Raw genomic sequence first — 20997 nt, 5'->3', positions numbered from 1 at the left:
CGCGCCCCAATTGTCCTTTTATTACGCCTACTGCTGAATCTATGACGCTGTCACATCTTCTCCCCTTTGTTTTACCATCAAAAAGCAATTTTATTTTGAATTCTTGGCAAAATGTGCGGCTTTGCCGCACAGACACCGTGACTCTTTGAATAAAAATGTGGATAACTTTTGATGGTCCACCCCTGAAGATGAGTCTCACCAAATTTCAGGTTAATAGGGCTGACGCCCTAAGAGGAGTTTGTGAAAGTCTAAAGTGTAAACATGGCTATTTCCCCATTGGAATAACATGGAAGGTTTCGGTCATCGTTACGGCAACGCCATAACAATTATGACATGGGTCTCATTGACTTTTTTGATGGGAATTCTAAAATTGAGTTGTGTGTCAAATTTCATATAATTTCGCAAAACTAAACATTTAACCTCCATATAAAATCTGTAGGGGGCGCTGTGGCTCCAAATTAATATATTTCACTTCAAGTAGGTTTAGGGCAAAGAGTTTAACAACTGATTCTAATTTGACGCAATTCGGACTTTATCTGCGCAAACGGCAGAAATGTAAAATTTGGGAAATTTCTGAAATTCTTGCTACAGTTTGCGGCTTTGCCGCACAGAGACCGTGACAGGTATCAATGTAATTTGGATAACTTTTGATGTCCCACTCCTCAGTAGCATTTTCACCAAATTTCAGCTTTTTAGGGCCAACGCCCTGGGAGGAGTTCGTAAAAGTACGACGTTTGGAAAAACTCCGAAGTCATGTTTGGCCATTTTTGAAGCAATATGGCCGACATTTGGTTGGGCGGACGGCGTTGCCGTAATAATATTTTTTACTTCTCTTGTCACCATCTACCTCTGCGCCAAATTTCATGATTCTACGATCAGATTTTTTTTGGGTCATTTCCCATCTCTCAATGCATTTTTGGTACATTTGGGGGCGCTGACGCGCCAATTTTTTTTATTTTAGAAAAGGGAAATAGCCAGAATGTAGAGAGGCACGATTTTTAGAGGTGTGCAAATTTTTGTGACTTTTCGTCAATGTTCACTGGGTGAAAAATATGGGGGTTGGTCCCGAGAAGAAGAAGAAGAAGAAGAAGAAGAAGAAGAAGAAGAAGAAGAAGAAGAAGAAGAAGAAGAAGAAGAAGAAGAAGAAGAAGAAGAAGAAGAAGAAGAAGAAGAAGAAGAAGAAGAAGAAGAAGAAGAAGAAGAAGAAGAAGAAGAAGAAGAAGAAGAAGAAGAAGAAGAAGAAGAAGAAGAAGAAGAAGAAGAAGAAGAAGAAGAAGAAGAAGAAGAAGAAGAAGAAGAAGAAGAAGAAGAAGAAGAAGAAGAAGAAGAAGAAGAAGAAGAAGAAGAAGAAGAAGAAGAAGAAGAAGAAGAAGAAGAAGAAGAAGAAGAAGAAGAAGAAGAAGAAGAAGAAGAAGAAGAAGAAGAAGAAGAAGAAGAAGAAGAAGAAGAAGAAGAAGAAGAAGAAGAAGAAGAAGAAGAAGAAGAAGAAGAAGAAGAAGAAGAAGAAGAAGAAGAAGAAGAAGAAGAAGAAGAAGAAGAAGAAGAAGAAGAAGAAGAAGAAGAAGAAGAAGAAGAAGAAGAAGAAGAAGAAGAAGAAGAAGAAGAAGAAAGAAGAAGAAGAAGAAGAAGAAGAAGAAGAAGAAGAAGAAGAAGAAGAAAGAAGAAGAAGAAGAAGAAGAAGAAGAAGAAGAAGAAGAAGAAGAAGAAGAAGAAGAAGAAGAAGAAGAAGAAGAAGAAGAAGAAGAAGAATAATATTCCGATGCGAAAACAATGTTTCCCATTTTTCAAATATCATGAACTATACATTTTCGGAAAGCACTCGCGCTTTCCTACCTCATGGTGTGGGTCCCTGGTCACTGACGGGTACTTTCGTTAATTTTGATTGGGCTCCGCCCACTTTGTGTTTTTGGCCCTCTATACAGTAATAATGTTCAATTTTTGCATTAAATGCTTATATGCACGGAACATGCAAGATATGGGGAACGTATTCGTGAGCTACTTAGTGCAAATGAGTGCTTGTTTAGTGCGTACTTTTGCACGGGCTTCGCCCGTTTACAACGGTAAAGTTCCATTTTCCTACTACTATTTAGTATGCACTGGGCGTGCGTGAGTGAAGGAGTGCGTTAGTGAGTGTTTGGAAGTGGGCGAGCGCTTCGCGCTCGATTTCGTGCGCACTACGTGTGCACTTTCGCAGCCGTGCTTCGCACGGCCTTACGAGATTAATAGGCCTCTCGCCAGCTTGTGCCGCTCGGGCCTAATAATATTCCGATGCGAAAACAATGTTTCCCATTTTTCAAATATCATGAACTATACATTTTCGGAAAGCACTCGCGCTTTCCTACCTCATGGTGTGGGTCCCTGGTCACTGACGGGTACTTTCGTTAATTTTGATTGGGCTCCGCCCACTTTGTGTTTTTGGCCCTCTATACAGTAATAATGTTCAATTTTTGCATTAAATGCTTATATGCACGGAACATGCAAGATATGGGGAACGTATTCGTGAGCTACTTAGTGCAAATGAGTGCTTGTTTAGTGCGTACTTTTGCACGGGCTTCGCCCGTTTACAACGGTAAAGTTCCATTTTCCTACTACTATTTAGTATGCACTGGGCGTGCGTGAGTGAAGGAGTGCGTTAGTGAGTGTTTGGAAGTGGGCGAGCGCTTCGCGCTCGATTTCGTGCGCACTACGTGTGCACTTTCGCAGCCGTGCTTCGCACGGCCTTACGAGATTAATAGGCCTCTCGCCAGCTTGTGCCGCTCGGGCCTAATAATATTCCGATGCGAAAACAATGTTTCCCATTTTTCAAATATCATGAACTATACATTTTCGGAAAGCACTCGCGCTTTCCTACCTCATGGTGTGGGTCCCTGGTCACTGACGGGTACTTTCGTTAATTTTGATTGGGCTCCGCCCACTTTGTGTTTTTGGCCCTCTATACAGTAATAATGTTCAATTTTTGCATTAAATGCTTATATGCACGGAACATGCAAGATATGGGGAACGTATTCGTGAGCTACTTAGTGCAAATGAGTGCTTGTTTAGTGCGTACTTTTGCACGGGCTTCGCCCGTTTACAACGGTAAAGTTCCATTTTCCTACTACTATTTAGTATGCACTGGGCGTGCGTGAGTGAAGGAGTGCGTTAGTGAGTGTTTGGAAGTGGGCGAGCGCTTCGCGCTCGATTTCGTGCGCACTACGTGTGCACTTTCGCAGCCGTGCTTCGCACGGCCTTACGAGATTAATAGGCCTCTCGCCAGCTTGTGCCGCTCGGGCCTAATAATATTCCGATGCGAAAACAATGTTTCCCATTTTTCAAATATCATGAACTATACATTTTCGGAAAGCACTCGCGCTTTCCTACCTCATGGTGTGGGTCCCTGGTCACTGACGGGTACTTTCGTTAATTTTGATTGGGCTCCGCCCACTTTGTGTTTTTGGCCCTCTATACAGTAATAATGTTCAATTTTTGCATTAAATGCTTATATGCACGGAACATGCAAGATATGGGGAACGTATTCGTGAGCTACTTAGTGCAAATGAGTGCTTGTTTAGTGCGTACTTTTGCACGGGCTTCGCCCGTTTACAACGGTAAAGTTCCATTTTCCTACTACTATTTAGTATGCACTGGGCGTGCGTGAGTGAAGGAGTGCGTTAGTGAGTGTTTGGAAGTGGGCGAGCGCTTCGCGCTCGATTTCGTGCGCACTACGTGTGCACTTTCGCAGCCGTGCTTCGCACGGCCTTACGAGATTAATAGGCCTCTCGCCAGCTTGTGCCGCTCGGGCCTAATAATATTCCGATGCGAAAACAATGTTTCCCATTTTTCAAATATCATGAACTATACATTTTCGGAAAGCACTCGCGCTTTCCTACCTCATGGTGTGGGTCCCTGGTCACTGACGGGTACTTTCGTTAATTTTGATTGGGCTCCGCCCACTTTGTGTTTTTGGCCCTCTATACAGTAATAATGTTCAATTTTTGCATTAAATGCTTATATGCACGGAACATGCAAGATATGGGGAACGTATTCGTGAGCTACTTAGTGCAAATGAGTGCTTGTTTAGTGCGTACTTTTGCACGGGCTTCGCCCGTTTACAACGGTAAAGTTCCATTTTCCTACTACTATTTAGTATGCACTGGGCGTGCGTGAGTGAAGGAGTGCGTTAGTGAGTGTTTGGAAGTGGGCGAGCGCTTCGCGCTCGATTTCGTGCGCACTACGTGTGCACTTTCGCAGCCGTGCTTCGCACGGCCTTACGAGATTAATAGGCCTCTCGCCAGCTTGTGCCGCTCGGGCCTAATAATATTCCGATGCGAAAACAATGTTTCCCATTTTTCAAATATCATGAACTATACATTTTCGGAAAGCACTCGCGCTTTCCTACCTCATGGTGTGGGTCCCTGGTCACTGACGGGTACTTTCGTTAATTTTGATTGGGCTCCGCCCACTTTGTGTTTTTGGCCCTCTATACAGTAATAATGTTCAATTTTTGCATTAAATGCTTATATGCACGGAACATGCAAGATATGGGGAACGTATTCGTGAGCTACTTAGTGCAAATGAGTGCTTGTTTAGTGCGTACTTTTGCACGGGCTTCGCCCGTTTACAACGGTAAAGTTCCATTTTCCTACTACTATTTAGTATGCACTGGGCGTGCGTGAGTGAAGGAGTGCGTTAGTGAGTGTTTGGAAGTGGGCGAGCGCTTCGCGCTCGATTTCGTGCGCACTACGTGTGCACTTTCGCAGCCGTGCTTCGCACGGCCTTACGAGATTAATAGGCCTCTCGCCAGCTTGTGCCGCTCGGGCCTAATAATATTCCGATGCGAAAACAATGTTTCCCATTTTTCAAATATCATGAACTATACATTTTCGGAAAGCACTCGCGCTTTCCTACCTCATGGTGTGGGTCCCTGGTCACTGACGGGTACTTTCGTTAATTTTGAGTGGGCTCCGCCCACTTTGTGTTTTTGGCCCTCTATACAGTAATAATGTTCAATTTTTGCATTACATGCTTATATGCACGGAACATGCAAGATATGGGGAACGTATTCGTGAGCTACTTAGCGCAAATGAGTGCTTGTTTAGTGCGTACTTTTGCACGGGCTTCGCCCGTTTACAACGGTAAAGTTCCATTTTCCTACTACTAATTAGTATGCACGGGGCGTGCGTGAGTGAAGGAGTGCGTTAGTGAGTGTTTGGAAGTGGGCGAGCGCTTTGCGCTCGATTTCGTGCGCACTACGTGCGCACTTTCGCAGCCGTGCTTTGCACGGCCTTACGAGATTAATAGGCCTCTCGCCAGCTTGTGGCGCTCGGGCCTAATAATAATAATGCTAATATAAATAATTTAAATAATGATGGTCCAATACGACATGGGGCGTCGGCTGAGGTGTGCAATGTTAGAGCTACTTTCGGGATGGCGCTGCTTTAAGATAAGATAAGATAAGATAAGATAAGATATTCCTTTATTGTCCCACATGGGGAAATTTCATTGGTGCAACGCAGGTAGATCCAGAGGTAGATACAGAGGTAGATACAGAAGAACAGATCACTTATAGGAAGTCTGAAAAACATACAGAAAAAAAATACATAATACATAATACAGAATAAAAAACATCAGCAGTGTGACGGCCAACCTCTGAACCATGTGACCCAACGGGTTACAATTCTCTGAGGTGTCACTGGTTAGGGCTAGCTCCTCTATGACATTGAAGCTGATTATGAGAGGATCCAGGTCAATGCTGCTGACAAGGACAGGAACAAGTACTGACTGCTCGCTCATTCCTGGGACAGCTTTGTGGACCAAAGTAAACTTCACCTCAGTCCATCTATCATAGGGGATCTCTTTTATTTTATTTCATATATTTTATTCCTTTATTATGATGTACATATTCATAAATGCAGGGAGAACACAGTGTAAAGGAGGGGGGTATGTAGTTGTACTTTTTATATGAACACACTGTGCTGCATTAAAATTTGCTTTGTGCTCACTCTTGGATAGTATGTGTATTATTATTACATATTATATATACATACACCAGTGCGGTCAGTGCAATCAAGGCAATCAGTGATTGGTCAACAAAATCTAAATTACCATGTGTCACAACTATATATAAATTGTTCAAAATATATCAAAATAAGCCCGTTTTCCTCTCACTTCTGCTGCTGAGGCTTGCCTGAACTCATTGTGTCTTTTAGTGGTTGCTAAGTAGAAGTATGGTCCTGCTTTTACCATAGCGGCACAATCTGTGACGGTGTTCAGAGGACCCTGCCCGGTTTTGTTTTTTGTTGTTTTATGTTTGTTTTTTATATGTTCTAAAAATGACAATAATACAATAAAAAGGGAAAAGGGGGTAAAAGAACAGGACATTTTCCACTGTCTTCTGGACTTGTGTCTCCAGTGCATCAGGTGATCTGTTGTGTGGAGTTCCTCAGGGCTCCGTCTTGGGTCCCGTCCTATTTCTGCTTTATATAATTCCCCTGGGAATGATCATTAAAGAGTTTAGTGATGTGTCCTATCACCTGTTCGCTGACGATATTCAGCTATATTGCTCTTTTAAACCTTCTGAGATTCAGAAGCTGAACTCTTTGGTCAGTTGTTTAGTGCAAATAAAACAATGGCTGAGTCAAAACTCCTTGCAGCTAAATGCTGACAAAACAGAAACTCTGATTATTGCCCCTGATGATGTCATTCCAGGGATAAACCAGTACTTGGGTGTTTTAGGCCAGACTGCTCTTTGGTCTTTGACAAAGACATGTCTTTAGAGCACCACTCTAAGCTGTTGACAAGGAACTGTTTCTTTCAGTTGAGGAAAATCTCTAAGCTCAGGAAAATGGTGTCTCAAAATGACCTGGAAGTTTTAATTCATGCATTTGTGTCTTCACGTTTAGACTATTGTAACAGTTTGTTTTCCTGTCTTAACAAGAAGGAACTCTCTCGTTTGCAGCTGGTCCAGAACTCTGCAGCGAGGATCTTAACCCGCACAAATAGAAGGGCCCACATTTCACCCATTCTTAAAGCCCTTCACTGGCTGCCAGTCTCCTACCGGATACAGTTTAAAATTCTTGTTTTAACTTTTAGAGCTTTAAATGGTCAGGTCCCATCGTACATCAGCGATCTGATTAAACCGTACGCTCCCTCTCGCTCACTAAGGTCCTTGGATCAGAAACTGTTGTTAGTTCTTCGCACTTGTTTTCGGACCAGAGGAGACCGATCCTTCCAGGCTGTTGCCCCCAAACTCTGGAACGATCTTCCGTTCTCCCTACGGTCACTGGACTCAGTTACTGCTTTTAAGGGTCAGCTTAAAACCTTTTTATTTAGTCAAGCCTTTTAAATGCACTTGTTTTACGGACTGATTTTACTGTATATTGTTGTATATGTATTGTTCACTGTAAGTTTTTTGTGTTTTTATTGTTTTATTCTGTGTTTTGTGAAGCACTTTGTGACCTCTGTTTGTGAAAGGTGCTATATAAATAAAATTTACTTACTTACTTACTTACTAGGGGCCTGTCCTGATAAGGACAGGCTGTTTTCCCTTGACAAAAGTTTAATTGCATCTTAATGTAAAATCAACTTTACAGTACATCAGAGTTTTATTCAAGAAAGGAGCATGTTTGTGACACAAAATGTTTAAAAACACATGCAACAGAGAACTTTAACTTAGTAAAAAATGTAATACCACCGTTCGGCACATGATATTCCCACATTGCTTTTTAGCAGATGAGGGGGGGCTCGGGGGCAATTGTCTACATGACTCTGGTCGATACCCTACTGTAAATCCAGAATTTTGCACTTCATAGACTTGTTCTCCGCCCGCAGTTTCAACACTTCTGCTCTCAGCCGATGTGACTGTCACTTCAGAGGCTGTTTGAAGCCCTCAGGTCAGTAACATGAGGTGCGCTTGTCTCTGCGAGGCGTCCCCTCGAGAGCCATGTTAGCTACGTTAGCATCATTAGCTTGTGAGAAAGTCTGTTTTCCGCTACAGGTTACTACTGTCTGTTAGCTTTGATTGTTCTGCTCCCAAAGCTTTATCTTCCTTGTTTTTTCTATCTTTACTCAACTCTCACATTGTCTAGCTCCTCATTTTTTTGGTTATGTGGGTGAGCAAATGTAGGCAGAGACGCAGAGATGCAGGCAGAAATTTAGGTCACACGAGCACCTTTCCCAGAGCCTTCTACTTCCACTGAACTCACTAGTGTTAAAAAGACACATCTAATGCACTGAGGATAGGGCTTCAACTAATCAATGTGTTGTTTGACCACAAAATATAGATGTTTACTTGCATATATGTAATGCTATGCCATTCTGATGTTTTTCTTGCATTTTTTTTATAGCACATGGCCTGTTTTGAAGTTTGTGCATTGTCCATTTGATTATTAAATAAATTGAAGATTATCTAAATACTCGATTATATGTGAATAATCTATTACATTTTTTCAGCCCTAAATGAGGAAAAACTGGGAATGACACATAGGCACACATTAAACTTAGAAAAATATAAACATAGGGTACAGTGTACAAATAAACAAGAACCACACAGCTGATTTACGCAGCTCACATGTACAATCATGCATTGAAGTTTCACTTTTGTTTTCTACGCAAGTAGCATTTGTTAAAGGCAGCCAGCACAGCACATGCTTTTTATTCACATTTAGGCTTTAACAACCTGTTTACCTGAAGATTGGATACTATTTACCTGCCACTTCATGAGCCACATCTTTACATGCGCTCCACGCTGGATTTTAACCACACCACATTTACCGTGAGATTGAACTTGTGTCTGCGCTGTTTGTTGTTTGCATTGTGTCCGCTCATTGACGCAGATATCTAAAGCCAAGGAACTGGAAGTTGGCTCAGCCTCCTATTGTAACCTGGCTCCCTCTCTCTCCTCCCTGAGTAAATGATTACCTTTTGAATGTATTTAAGAACGTTTTTTCTTTTTTTAACAAAATTGCTTTTTTAACTCCTGTTTCAAACCATCTTTTCAGTATAGAATCTTCACCTCACTGTCTTCAATAAAGTGGTTAGTGGCTTTAAGATGAAGATGCACGGCGCTCTGTGGGTCTGAATTTGCATGTCTTCTTTGCTGATAAAGCCTCTTGTGTAGAGGCTGTTTAGTTTCTCCTATGTAGCGTGCTTTACAATTTTCTTCACTGCATTGGATAGAGTAAACTACATTGCTCTGTTTATGTGTCGGCATCTTGTCCCTGTCCTTAAAAAAAAAAAACTTTATCAGGAGATCCCGCCCGGTCGGCAGGGTCCACTCGGAGAAGGATAAATATCTGAGTTACCGGTCTTGATTCACAGATTGAGACTCTCAGATAAGTGTCGAAACGTTTAGATCAGGGGTCCTCAACCTTTTTTGCACCACGGACCGGAATAATGTAGGTTTTATTTTCACGGACCGGGAAGATAAATATGGCAAAAATAAGAGCATAAAAATTATAACTCACCACACGGCTGAATCAGTGGGAGCCCTGCGCGTGTTTCTGTGCATGAGGTTGTCCCATCTAGGAGTGATGGGAGACAATGACACCCGCAGTGTGTTTAAGTCCAGTCTGCTCTGTAGTTTTATCTTGTTGCCGTCACGGCAGAAAAGCCGCTTCACACAGAAAGGATGTCGTAAATGGTAGTAAGGTTTTTTTTGTGGCGATGACAGGGTATTCTGGCTTGATTTTCACCCAGAATGTCAGCAGAGTTGTTGCCTCAAATATACATTTAAGACTACCATCATTTGCAATCTCCAACAGCTGATCCTCTTGTTGCACATGCTCGATTCGCCCGGTTTAATCACAAATGGTTTGCGGATCTTTTGCGCACGGGAAGTAGCGCTCAAACTCTTGTAAAAGTAAAAGCAGGTGATCGTGCAGCAGCTGGAGAATGCTGGCCCAGGAGACGTGTCCACCAAAATCCCCGCTAATGTTTGGAACATGTCATATATCAATCGATCCACTCGCCGCCGCAGTTTTGAAGGTTTCATTGCCTCGTTAGCTAGCTTTTCCCTGCATATTAGTCCACTCTGCATAATATGCAGAATATGCAGAGTGGACTCGGTGCGAGTGTCACCTGTAGCGACAAACCCATATTTAAGTAGGACTCCTGATATTGTTTATTAAATTTAGCTTTCTTTTTCTTGGAGGTCGTGAGCTCCTTGTCTGGCTCCTCACTTGGCCTTATCCCCTTTGCAAAAACGCTCTCCAAAGACTTTTGTTTTTCACTCATTTTCGCGAACTTTTGGGTCTACTTTTGGGCAACGTGTTTGATGCGACGCATCCGCGATGACGTATCACGTATAATGCACATATCAGCTATGTTATCACGCAGGACAAGAGTAGAGATATAATATACTTGCCATTATATTTAATGGATTTCATCGGCAATTTCCTATAAGGCTGTTCATTATATATCTACAGACAAGCCTATTAGTGTGTCAAGAGGGACATGCGAAAGTTACGTCGGAGAAGATGCTGTCACTGATAGATTATTTTGTTTTTGTGCTGCCCGGTACCAAACGCGTTGTGGACCGGTACCGGTCCCTGGCCCGGTGGTTGGGGACCCCTGGTTTAGATGAATACAACTGAATCTTTTTCTACAATGGAACACTCCTGGACGAATGAGGGATTACACCGACACGTCCATTATTTATGTTGAAATACCCATCCATCTCCTTTTTCCAGCTTCATTACATGTTCGACTGTAAAGTTCCACTTAAAGCTCTAGACATTACTTCCTCGATTTGAAAAGTATGGCAGGCATGGGCTGCAGCTTACAGCCTTTTGCCTGCTCCTGCTTTCCACTCGCAGTGATGATGACATGCCTTCTGTGTTTCTGAGTTAACCAGCACTGCAGCAGATTACAATGTGAGTCAAACGCCTTTTGTGAGCCTCGGCCACAGCGATTCTGGGACAAGCAAATGTGGTTAAAACAGGTGCTGAGGAGAGATCAATCTTCTGACCAGTCTGCGAGGCACTGGACAGCTGAGACTCTTAACTCCACAATGGACTTCCTTCGGTTTAGGTTTTAATGAAATGTGGAAAATTAAAAAAAAAAATGTACAACACAATATTTTATCTGAATGTTTGTTGGAAAATGTGGTTGGTTTTAGATTGTATGATGTCACACTTACAGATGAGGAGAGAAGAGTCAGTAGCCCAGGCCAGTGTTTTGTATTACCAAAGCTTATGTAACAGAATTCTTTGTGTTGAATTATGTCAACGTATGCAAAAATATAATTTTAAAATGTTGTGTTCCTAACATGTTATGTTTTTACTTCAGTTGCCGTTTAATTTAGTGCAAAAATAGTCTGTAGCAACCAATCTCACTGTCCCTCCAAATCTGTGTGGAAAACACTGGTCTGCCTGGCAAGCATTTAAGAGTTTGAAGTCCACTTCAAACAAATTGTGAACAATATATTCAAAGCAGCAACCAGTAAACAGTCAGTGAACACCTTTGGTGATGCGCTCACAGAAGGAGGTTCCAATCACAAAACTGCACAGATGTACAGCATGTGTTACACTAGCTACAGCTGCTGTCCTCACTTCAGAGGCAGCAGCAGGTTCATATTAATTTGAGATTGATGTGCAAGTTAAGCTTTATCAACTGAAGCTCCAGGCCAACCAGTGGCACTGTATACAAAATAATCTTGGGATGTAAATCTGACTCACTTTCCTTCTGCAGTTTTAATGTCTCATACAGGGCTCTTTCTTACAGGGGAAATTAGTTTTATACCAGGAAACCAGGTAAAATCCTCCAGCTACAGTAGTCCTGACTAAGCCTAGCACAAAGATCTGGAGATGCTGCATGCAGCAACCACTGCTCCTGAGGAAATGCTCCAGTGGCATTGGTGGATGGATCAAATGCAGTTGTCTCACACACAGTTGGAGTATTAGTACGGAACATTAGATACGTGACCCTGATTCTTAAGGACAGGATTGCATAGGTCAAATCTGTGTATGGCTGACCTTAGTCCCACCCACACTGATGATGCGGTACACATGCCGGTTGGCATCATAGAAGAATGACACGGTGACTGCATGTTTGCTGGCAGGAATCCAGTTCCTCTTGGTGGCCGGGTCGATGTGGAATACATGAGCCCGCGTACTGAAGAAAGGCTGCTCCCTGCCACAAAACAACAGACAATTAAAAAGCTTTTGTGAACTACAACAGAAATACATTGTTATGTCTCAAAATACAAATAACCTTCACAACAAGTACGGTGTTTGTGCACTGTTTAATAACCTCAAAGTTTGCATCCATTCTCCACTTTATAGTTAAAACGTTATATGATTGTACACCATATATTATCATGAGGCCAAAATATTGTACTAGTTATTTTCATAAATACCAAAAGATTTTGTAACAAATGAAGCCTGCGTAAATTCACCTGGAAGACCTAACTTAAATCGGCGTCGGCCACCATGGAAGGACCCCTCTCCCCAGCGCCATCATCGCACTCAAGCGGCGTCCGCCTGTCCGTCTGTGAGAGTCAGATCCCTCACTTCACCATGGACTCTTCCAGGTTTCTGCGCTTATCCCAAGAGGTTATGCAGTTTTTCCCGGCCAAGAAGGAGGGTGTAAGGACAGGGGGCGTCTGCATCATGGCCCTCGCACCTGCTCCTCATCCCCAATCAACGCTCTCAAGTGACTCCTCCCCGCTCCAATCAGCACCAGGCGGTCGCATTTAAGCCCTCAGGCAGATGGCTCGGCCGCTCAAACCGTACTGCGACCCACCGCCTCCCCTTCTCCTCCTCTGCATTCCCCTCATCCTCAACCTTCTCTCCACATCTACCACCACCAGTCTCCAGGCTCCGGGGGGAGACATCTAATTAAATTAGATTATAGAGTGCCCATGATCACTGTCTTCCACCGGGGTCTGAGCGCCAAATAACCTCCGTAATAAAGCTCGCTTATCATTCTCTTCTGTGTCCTGTGTCTGAGTCTCTCCAGGGTGAAATACTGTTGTTCATACGCAACAAATATCAAAATGAAATAAATCAAATATTTTGAGGCCAAAATTGTGACCTGAACTGAACCAAACAATTTACTTTTCGTAAATGATGTTAAAATCTCATTCTCGTGGATCCAATCTTGTATCTCGTCTAGTCTTGCGGGACATATATGGTAACAAGTTTTGCTCTGGTTTCTAGCCAATCAGGACACAGACTCGAAGAGTGAATTGTTCCCAAAAGAACTCCATTATTTGGCCAGACACTGTACTTTTCTCTCTGACCCCATTAGTGATACAAATCCACTCGAACTCCTGGAGTCTGTCTGTAAAACCTAATGAGAACTTTCTCAGTATTTTTCAGATGAGAAAAATGGCCACCTGCTGCAAGCTGTGATCGGAGGATGTGAAGACAATGGGTCTGTGGTGCGACTTACCACAGCATAACCTGACAGAATTATTTGGTGAAATTGGACCAATTTGACTGTTTATCTAACACTATTTTGTTTTCTGACTGAAGCATAATTCTTGCATATAGTTAAATATATTATAGTATAAATTAGGGATATAATGTAACCGAATGCTTTAACCGCTGATGCAAAATCAGTGACGTCACACCTAGGGCTGCAACGATTACTCGAGTTAATCGAATAATTTGATTACAAAAAAGCTTTGATTATTATTTTATTGCCTCGATGCTTCGTTTAATTTACATATTTTATTAAAAACACGTGAATCTGTGGCGTGCGGAGCGCACGGAACGACTTGTGGCGCTTTTGTTCCCCACGGAGCTAGTTCCTGAAGCAACTGAAGCACAACAGAGAGAGCGGCGTGTTTTAAACTCACAATACATGCGTTCTCACTTCCGGCAAATTACCAGTACATCCGGGAACTTGAACCCGCCGCCATTTTGACCGGGTGACGCTTGCAACAGCTGGACAGCACGTCATTTTCTACGTCATACTGAGCGCATAGTACTTTACAACCGCACGACTACTATATTCACCAAAATGTCAAAATACTGCGTTGTTTTTGGACGCAATGTTCGCGTATTGGATAGTCAGAAACTTAGATTGCCAGGTGAAAATTCCCGAGCTTTCAATCAAAATAGTTGTAGATACTGGGCCAATCCAAATCAGTCAGTCGGGCTGTCCCTCCACAAACCCTGCGGCATTCTGTAGGGACATTCCGCTGGTGTCAGACCAAAGAATGACAGCTTTGTCATGTACCTTTTTCTGCCGTCATCGTCTAAAGAATTATAAAATTCGTAGCTCATTATGCCGCGCTCACTATGACATAGAAAATTACGTGCTGTCCAGCTGTTGCAAGCGTCACCCGGTCAAAATGGCGGTGGTACAAGTTCCCGGATGTATTGGTAATTTGCCAGAAGTGAGAACGCATGTATTGTGACCCATGGATCTATTATAGGTGCGACCGGGAAGAGTTTTGTGTAAAAGAGCACGGTGCCGCGAGCTGCCGCTCTAACCACTACAACTAGTTCCGCGCGCCGCCCGCCCCAGCACCCGCGTCCTCACTGCGCCACCGCGTCCCCCTGCGTCCTCACTCTGCTTCCCAGTCACACTCGTACATTTAAAACATGCCACGCACTCTTCTGCGGCGCCTTGAAACGGCCAATACATCCATGGAAACAGCAGGAGGACCGTGTTATAATAATCTGATGTGAAACAGAAAGTTTGCGATGACACAGAGCCAAAGCCGTAAAGTAACAAAATGCAAAATGTAGAGCCACCGCTCAAAACACCAGCATTACTGGTCCCACACACAATGTTTTACAAGCAAATGTCTTATTTTAAGTTATGTGACAGAAACGCAAATGAATTCATACTGTAACTGTTACAAACAGACAAATTAATTATCCTTTAATATATATTCTTTATATACAAACAAAACACTTGGACTGGTGAAGTGAAATGTTGCTGTTTTGGGGACAAACTTATGTGAAATTAAGAATAAAATGTGTTTTTTTAGGCAGAAACTCAATTTGTTATTTGTTTATTACAATGAACTATAACGCTTATTTTTTTTTAAATGGTTTACGGAATGTACAAAAACATTAACCGATTAATCGAAGAAAAAATCGATAGATTAATCGATTACTAAAAGAATCGATAGCTGCAGCCCTAGTCACACAGGTAACATGCTGTAGCCGGACCCTAATTGTTCTGGTCGGACATGTGCTAAACAGAGCGGAATTTTACGTTTTACACGACGAATCTTGCAATAACACGGAGATGTGTAGCAATGCACTGCTCTCAAGAGGGAAGCGGGCTCTTTGAGTGGCCCAAACGGAAGAGTAGAGGACGTCTTTGGACATGAATTCCAACGGCAATGTATTTCACAGAAGACAGTTTCCAAAACCTCGCGTAGTATCGACTTGGATATGCGAAAAAGTAAGTTGCAAGATATTTTCACATCAAGGCAGCTTTCGTAGCCGTCGTATGCGGCTGTCTGACTGACGCCGTTTGCATGATGGCATGTTGTTGTTCACGGCGAGAGTGCAAACTTTATGCATATTACTGGTTGTAAAAATTATACCAGGAAGTTGAATGGACCGGTGTGAGTCCGCTGCGCTGCGTCTTCCACCGCAGTGGACTCTCCCCGGAGGACGCAGTGCAGCGGACTCATGCTGGAGTCCGGTCAATGCGAAAGAGGCCGGTGTTCGCCGCGCTGTGGATATTCCGGTGCAAGCGCAGACTTCATCATCCACATCGGTGAGCAGCAGCACGCACGGGCACTTTAGATAATGCTGCTATTGGACTTGTGAACTTTCGGACTTGTGGGGGGAAATATTCCAGTTTCACACGCACTATTCAGAAAGTCTGTCGATGTCCAGTCGCCATCTCATTCTCGTCTCCTCATCATCATTCTCATCCGCTCTATTTTTGTCGTCTGAGAGGCGTCAGGCTCAAATATATGAGGCAGCAACTGCAGGACCTATTCTTCAACTGAAATACAACATAAGAGGACATCATGTAACGAAGCACCAAGACAAATACAAACACCTGGACATGACACAAAGGCTTCAGAAGATTGAAGAGCTAAAAAGAAGTCTGGTTTCACAGCAGACTATGTTCTCTAAAGCCAAATCTCAAAGTGAGGGTGCTGTTAAAGCCAGTTTCCTTGTGGCAGCAGAGGTTGCAAAATCTCCTTCACTGAGGGGGAATTTATCAAGAACTGCATGCTTAAAGTTTGCGATGCAGTTTCCCCCGAAAAAAGGCAATTGTTTTTAAATGTGAGCCTGAGCCGAAACACCGTTGCAGACCACGTGCGTCAGCTTGCGGACAATATCCAACAGCAGCTCGTGAAAATGGAAAGGATTTCATTTCATATTCCCTTGCCGTGGATGAGAGCACTGACACTGATATTGCCCAACTCTCTGTTTTCATGCGTGGAGTAGACTCGAGCCTGTGCGTAACAGAAGAGTTGTTGGGATTGCAGTCAATACACGGCATGACTACGGGGAAAGATCTATTTGAAGAGGTGTCTACATGTGTTGATAAAATGGGACTGACGTGGAATAAACTTGTGGGACTGACAACAGATGGAGCGCCTGCGATGTGCGGGAAGAAAAGTGGATTGTGGGGAGGATCAGAGGAAAGATGCAGGAGGAAAACGTCACAGGTGAGCTGACCGCTTATCATTGTATCATACACCAAGAATCCTTGTGTGGCAAAGTATTGAAAATTGAACATGTGATGAGCGCCATTACACGAGTGGTTAACTTTATCAGAGCCAAAGGTTTGAACCACCGCCAGTTTAAATCTTTTCTGGAGGAGTTCAATTCACAATATGGAACGATTTTTCGAGTTGCGTGAGGAAATCTGTGAGTTCATGGAAAGCAAAGGGAAAGACACAACAGAGCTCCGAAGTAAAAAGTTTCTGTGTGAAGTGGCGTTTTGGTGTGACATCACGAGCCACATGAATGCGCTCAACCTGCATCTTCAGGGACGGGGCCGTGTCATCACTGACATGTACGCTAACAGTCAGGGCTTTCAGAACCAAGCTTGCGCCTGTGGGAGTCGCAGATGTTGCAGGATAACTTGAGCCATTTTCCGCATTGCCAAATAATGCAAGAGCTGGACACAGCCGCCGTTTTTCCCACTGCACAGTTTGTTGAAAAACTCGGCATACTCGGTGCTGATTTGGTGGCGATTTGCTGATTTTGAAGCTCAAAAAAGCAGGTTTGAACTGCTCAGTAATGCATTTTACAGTTGAGGTGGAAAGTGTACCATCAAACCTCCAAATGGAGCTGATTAACCTACAATCTAGTGACACACTGAGGGGAAAATATGAGTCGGTGGGCCGCAGAGTTTTCACGTTTTCATCCACGACTAGGGATGCATACCTAAACCCACGTTCAGGTTCAAGTCCGGATTCGAATCCAGAGGTTTAGGTTCAGGTCCGGACCTAATGAGTCCGGACCTAAACCATGCCATATTTGCATAATGTTATAACTGCATAACACAAGCTACTTGGCTAAATTAAGTTGAAGACACTTGAACAAGGACGACTATCAAACACAAAGCTTAACTGCAGAGTGCAATAAACTCAACTTGTCTGGTTTATTCACAGTTTTTTAACAGAAGTTGCAACTTACAAATCACAAGCTATGAGCTAGCTGCTAAACTATAGCTTAACAGTTAACACACATTACTTGAGGAACAACTCAAGACTCAACTCAACAACAAGAGCAAGTATTGTTGACAGGGTCAGTCTGGGTCAAGGGTCAAAGCAGCTGTTTTATCTGATACAATGTTTTGCCTTTAGATACATTTCCACTCTATAATTTTGCAGATCCATTGGCATCAAAAGTCACCAAGGTTGTGTTAAGAAGTTTTCAATAAACGTTGAACCCCTCCGGCCCTTGACTTGTAGCATTTTTTTTTTATTTGGCTCACTGTGTATTTGAATTTGACACCCCTGGCCTAGAGTATGATGAGAACAAAGGTGTTGTCATGAGTCTGCCGCGAGTTCCGTCGAGAGACAGAATCCCTCTGTGATTTCAACCCAGCGTTCATCGACGGCAGCAAAAATCTACACCTTTCCAATGCAAGGGACCACACCAGTTCGAGCTGCCATGCCAAAGCATACACCCATCACCTTAGAGCTATCGGCAAAGCTGAACAGGTAGGTCTTGAACTTGTTGGAGTATTATTTATTGTGTACTAGGCTGTACTAGCGCCGTGGTGTACTGGCAATTTCAATTCAATTAACTTCATCGACCACAACAAGATGATTAATGTGGCAAGTGATTAGGCCCAGGTGAAAAATAATATCATGATATTAAAGACCACGCAACATACTTGCTGTCAGCCAATCATCTGAGACTTTTTTGTTATAAATAGCAATCAGCAGATCAGATGTGTTTGTTTTTAATTGATAGTCAGTGCATTGCAGTGTAGTGTTATTGTTTAATTAATTATAGACTTAAATATAGACTTCTGCTTGTATTCTTGATTGTATTAGTAATTATTGAATTACTACATCATGTCAGATCATGTCATAGGCTTTTAATTAATAATATACACCACCCACACACACATGTAGGCCTACCTATAGCCCTACTACTAACTGGATCATAAAACATGTTTTTTCTCATGTTTTATTTGGCTTTTATTTTACAGATTCCTCAACAAGATCCTAGACAGAAGACAATTCTTGAGGGATTTTCCAAAATGGATGCTACAATCAAAGAGCAGCTAAAGAATATATGCCACATTTGAAGTGGCATATCTAATTGCCAAAGAAGAAATGTGAAGTTATGTGAATGATAAGCAATGTGGAACATTCATTGACTGCCACGGAGAATATCTACAAGAGACTTTAAAAAATGAACAGAGATTAGCAACATTTTTGAGTGTCTTAACAGATGGCACAACTGACAGTAGTACTCAGGAACAAGAAGTTGTGTATGTGCTATACTTCAATAGTAAGAACTATGAAAGTGTTGATTTTGATGAGATAGAAGTGAAAGCTGGTATTTTTGTACCTAAAGTCTGTTAGACAAGCTGATGGAAGTGGCATCCAGTCAGCAATTGAAGCAAGCTTTAGCAGCATAGGTATAGACAGGGAAAGTCTGTATAAGTCTGCAGATGGTGCCTCGGTCAACTCAGGAAGAAAATTTGGTTTGGCTGCGAAGCTGAAAGAAAAGGCACCATGGCTAATTTGTATTTGGTGTGTGGCCCACAGACTTCAATTAGCCATCAAAGATTCACTAAATGACAGCTACTTCAAGTCTGTGGACCATATGTTGATGAGACTGTATTACATATACTTCAAATCATCCAAAAAATGTGTGAACTGAAGGGTCTTGTAGATATCCTCAAAGATTGTTATGACAAACAGTGCATGGAAACCAAAAAAATCTTGTGGAACTTGCTGGATCAGCTAGAAATCTCAAGCTGTTTGTAGACAAATTTGGTCTGTATATTCAGCACTTGGAAAGTCTGGTGGCTCAGAAATGGCAGGATACTTACGAAAGTGGAAAGATCCTCTCATGTTACTTTATTCTGCCTTCTTCATTGATATTCTGAAGCCAACTTCTATTCTGAGCAAGGTGTTTCAAGGTAAAGGAGTTGATATTGTGAGCCATTGATGCTATATGTAAGTCAGAGCGTAAACTTGAAGCCCTGAAAGACAGCCAGTTGGAGAACTTTCCTCCTGTCAAGCATGTTTTGGGCAAGATAGATAAGCCTAATACTGGTTCCTACATCTACCAGGGTGTCAACTTTAGCTCTGACAGCTACCACCAGGCATTAGAGAAGGTCAGGCTTAAAAAAACTGTGATAATTGACAAGATTATCAAAGAAACTAAGGCCCGTCTCCAGGTAGACGATCAGCAGTCTGTTATGTAAAAAAACTACTTCCATGATATTGAACTGTCAAGGCTAGATAGCAAGGGCTACAGCTCCAAGAGTTCAAGAAAGCTCAGAAGACCAAGCATCGAGCAGTGTTTTAGATGATGAAGGTGCACAGAACATCAATGAAGAAGCTCTGAACCAAGATGTTCTCTTCCTATTCAATCATTTGAAAGCACTGCTTGGGAAATCTGGGCTTTCTTGCTCAGAGCATGAGTTCATCTGTGAATGGGAAGATCTGTTTTATTATGCCATCAAGTATCTCAACCCAAACTTCATATCTCACAAGAAACAGTTGTTTCAGTCTGCCTATGCTAGATCCAAATGGCGTAATGTTCTACTTCTCATTGAGATATTGTTCGCATTGCCTGTAAGTATTGCTAAACTTGAAAGAATGTTTTCTAAGCTAAAGCGTACTAAAACAGATTTCCGGTGTTCACTGGGAGAACAAAGATTGACACACCTTCTTAGGATAATGGAAGAGGGGCCTCCTCCTACATCATTGATGTTTCACCAGTAGTAGATTTGTGGAACTCTAAGAAGGTGACAAGGGTCCATCAAAAAAAAGGAAAGCCTACAAAAAACGGGCCCAAACTTCCAGTAGTCTTGGAATGTCAGCTACAAGTGCCTGTAGCTCAACCAGCAGCAGCGATAATCAATGCAGTGAATCTGAAAGTTGCACTGGTTTTGAAATCTGGTGGGAAAATGCATTCCTATCAGATTCAACACCATGTATTTTCTTTCATGACAAATGTGACACAAGTTTAAGTTTAGTTCATTGTGAAGGTCACAACTTCTATTTTTCAAAGAAAATAAATCAAAGTTATACTTGTGCATGGTAGTAATATATATTGTTGAGTGACCAGTTTCTCTCTCTCTCTCTCTCTCTCTCTCTCTCTCTCTCTCTCTCTCTCTCTCTCTCTCTCTCTCTCTCTCTCTCTCTCTCTCTCTCTCTCTCTCTCTCTCTCTCTCTCTCTCTCTCTCTCTCTCTCTCTCTCTCTCTCTCTCTCTCTCTCTCTCTCTCTCTCTCTCTCTCTCTCTCTCTCTCTCTCTCTCTCTCTCTCTCCTCTCTCTCTCTCTCTCTCTCTCTCTCTCTCTCTCTCTCTCTCTCTCTCTCTCTCTCTCTCTCTCTCTCTCTCTCTCTCTCTCTCTCTCTCTCTCTCTCTCTCTCTCTCTCTCTCTCTC

The 20997-nt window shown here is 42.6% G+C and overlaps 1 protein-coding gene and 1 pseudogene across 1 annotated transcript in view; one reads left to right on the top strand and one right to left on the bottom strand.

Moving 5' to 3' along the window:
• Positions 1–20997, bottom strand: part of LOC140355862 (homer protein homolog 3-like) — a 67108-nt gene that overhangs the window by 41604 nt on the left and 4507 nt on the right. Inside the window, exon 3 of the mRNA XM_072440502.1 lies at positions 11952–12108. Coding sequence (XP_072296603.1) covers positions 11952–12108 — 157 coding nt within the window. The remainder of the gene's footprint in view (positions 1–11951; positions 12109–20997) is intronic.
• On the top strand, positions 13976–19809 carry LOC140355624 (general transcription factor II-I repeat domain-containing protein 2-like; annotated as a pseudogene).

Source organism: Eucyclogobius newberryi, unplaced genomic scaffold (genome assembly GCF_026437365.1).
Source record: "Eucyclogobius newberryi isolate DKJ021-1_F unplaced genomic scaffold, fEucNew1.0.hap1 SCAF_12, whole genome shotgun sequence".
Lineage (NCBI taxonomy): Eukaryota > Metazoa > Chordata > Actinopteri > Gobiiformes > Gobiidae > Eucyclogobius > Eucyclogobius newberryi.
Note: the sequence above shows the minus strand (reverse complement) of the source record. Positions and strands in the feature narration are given on the sequence as shown.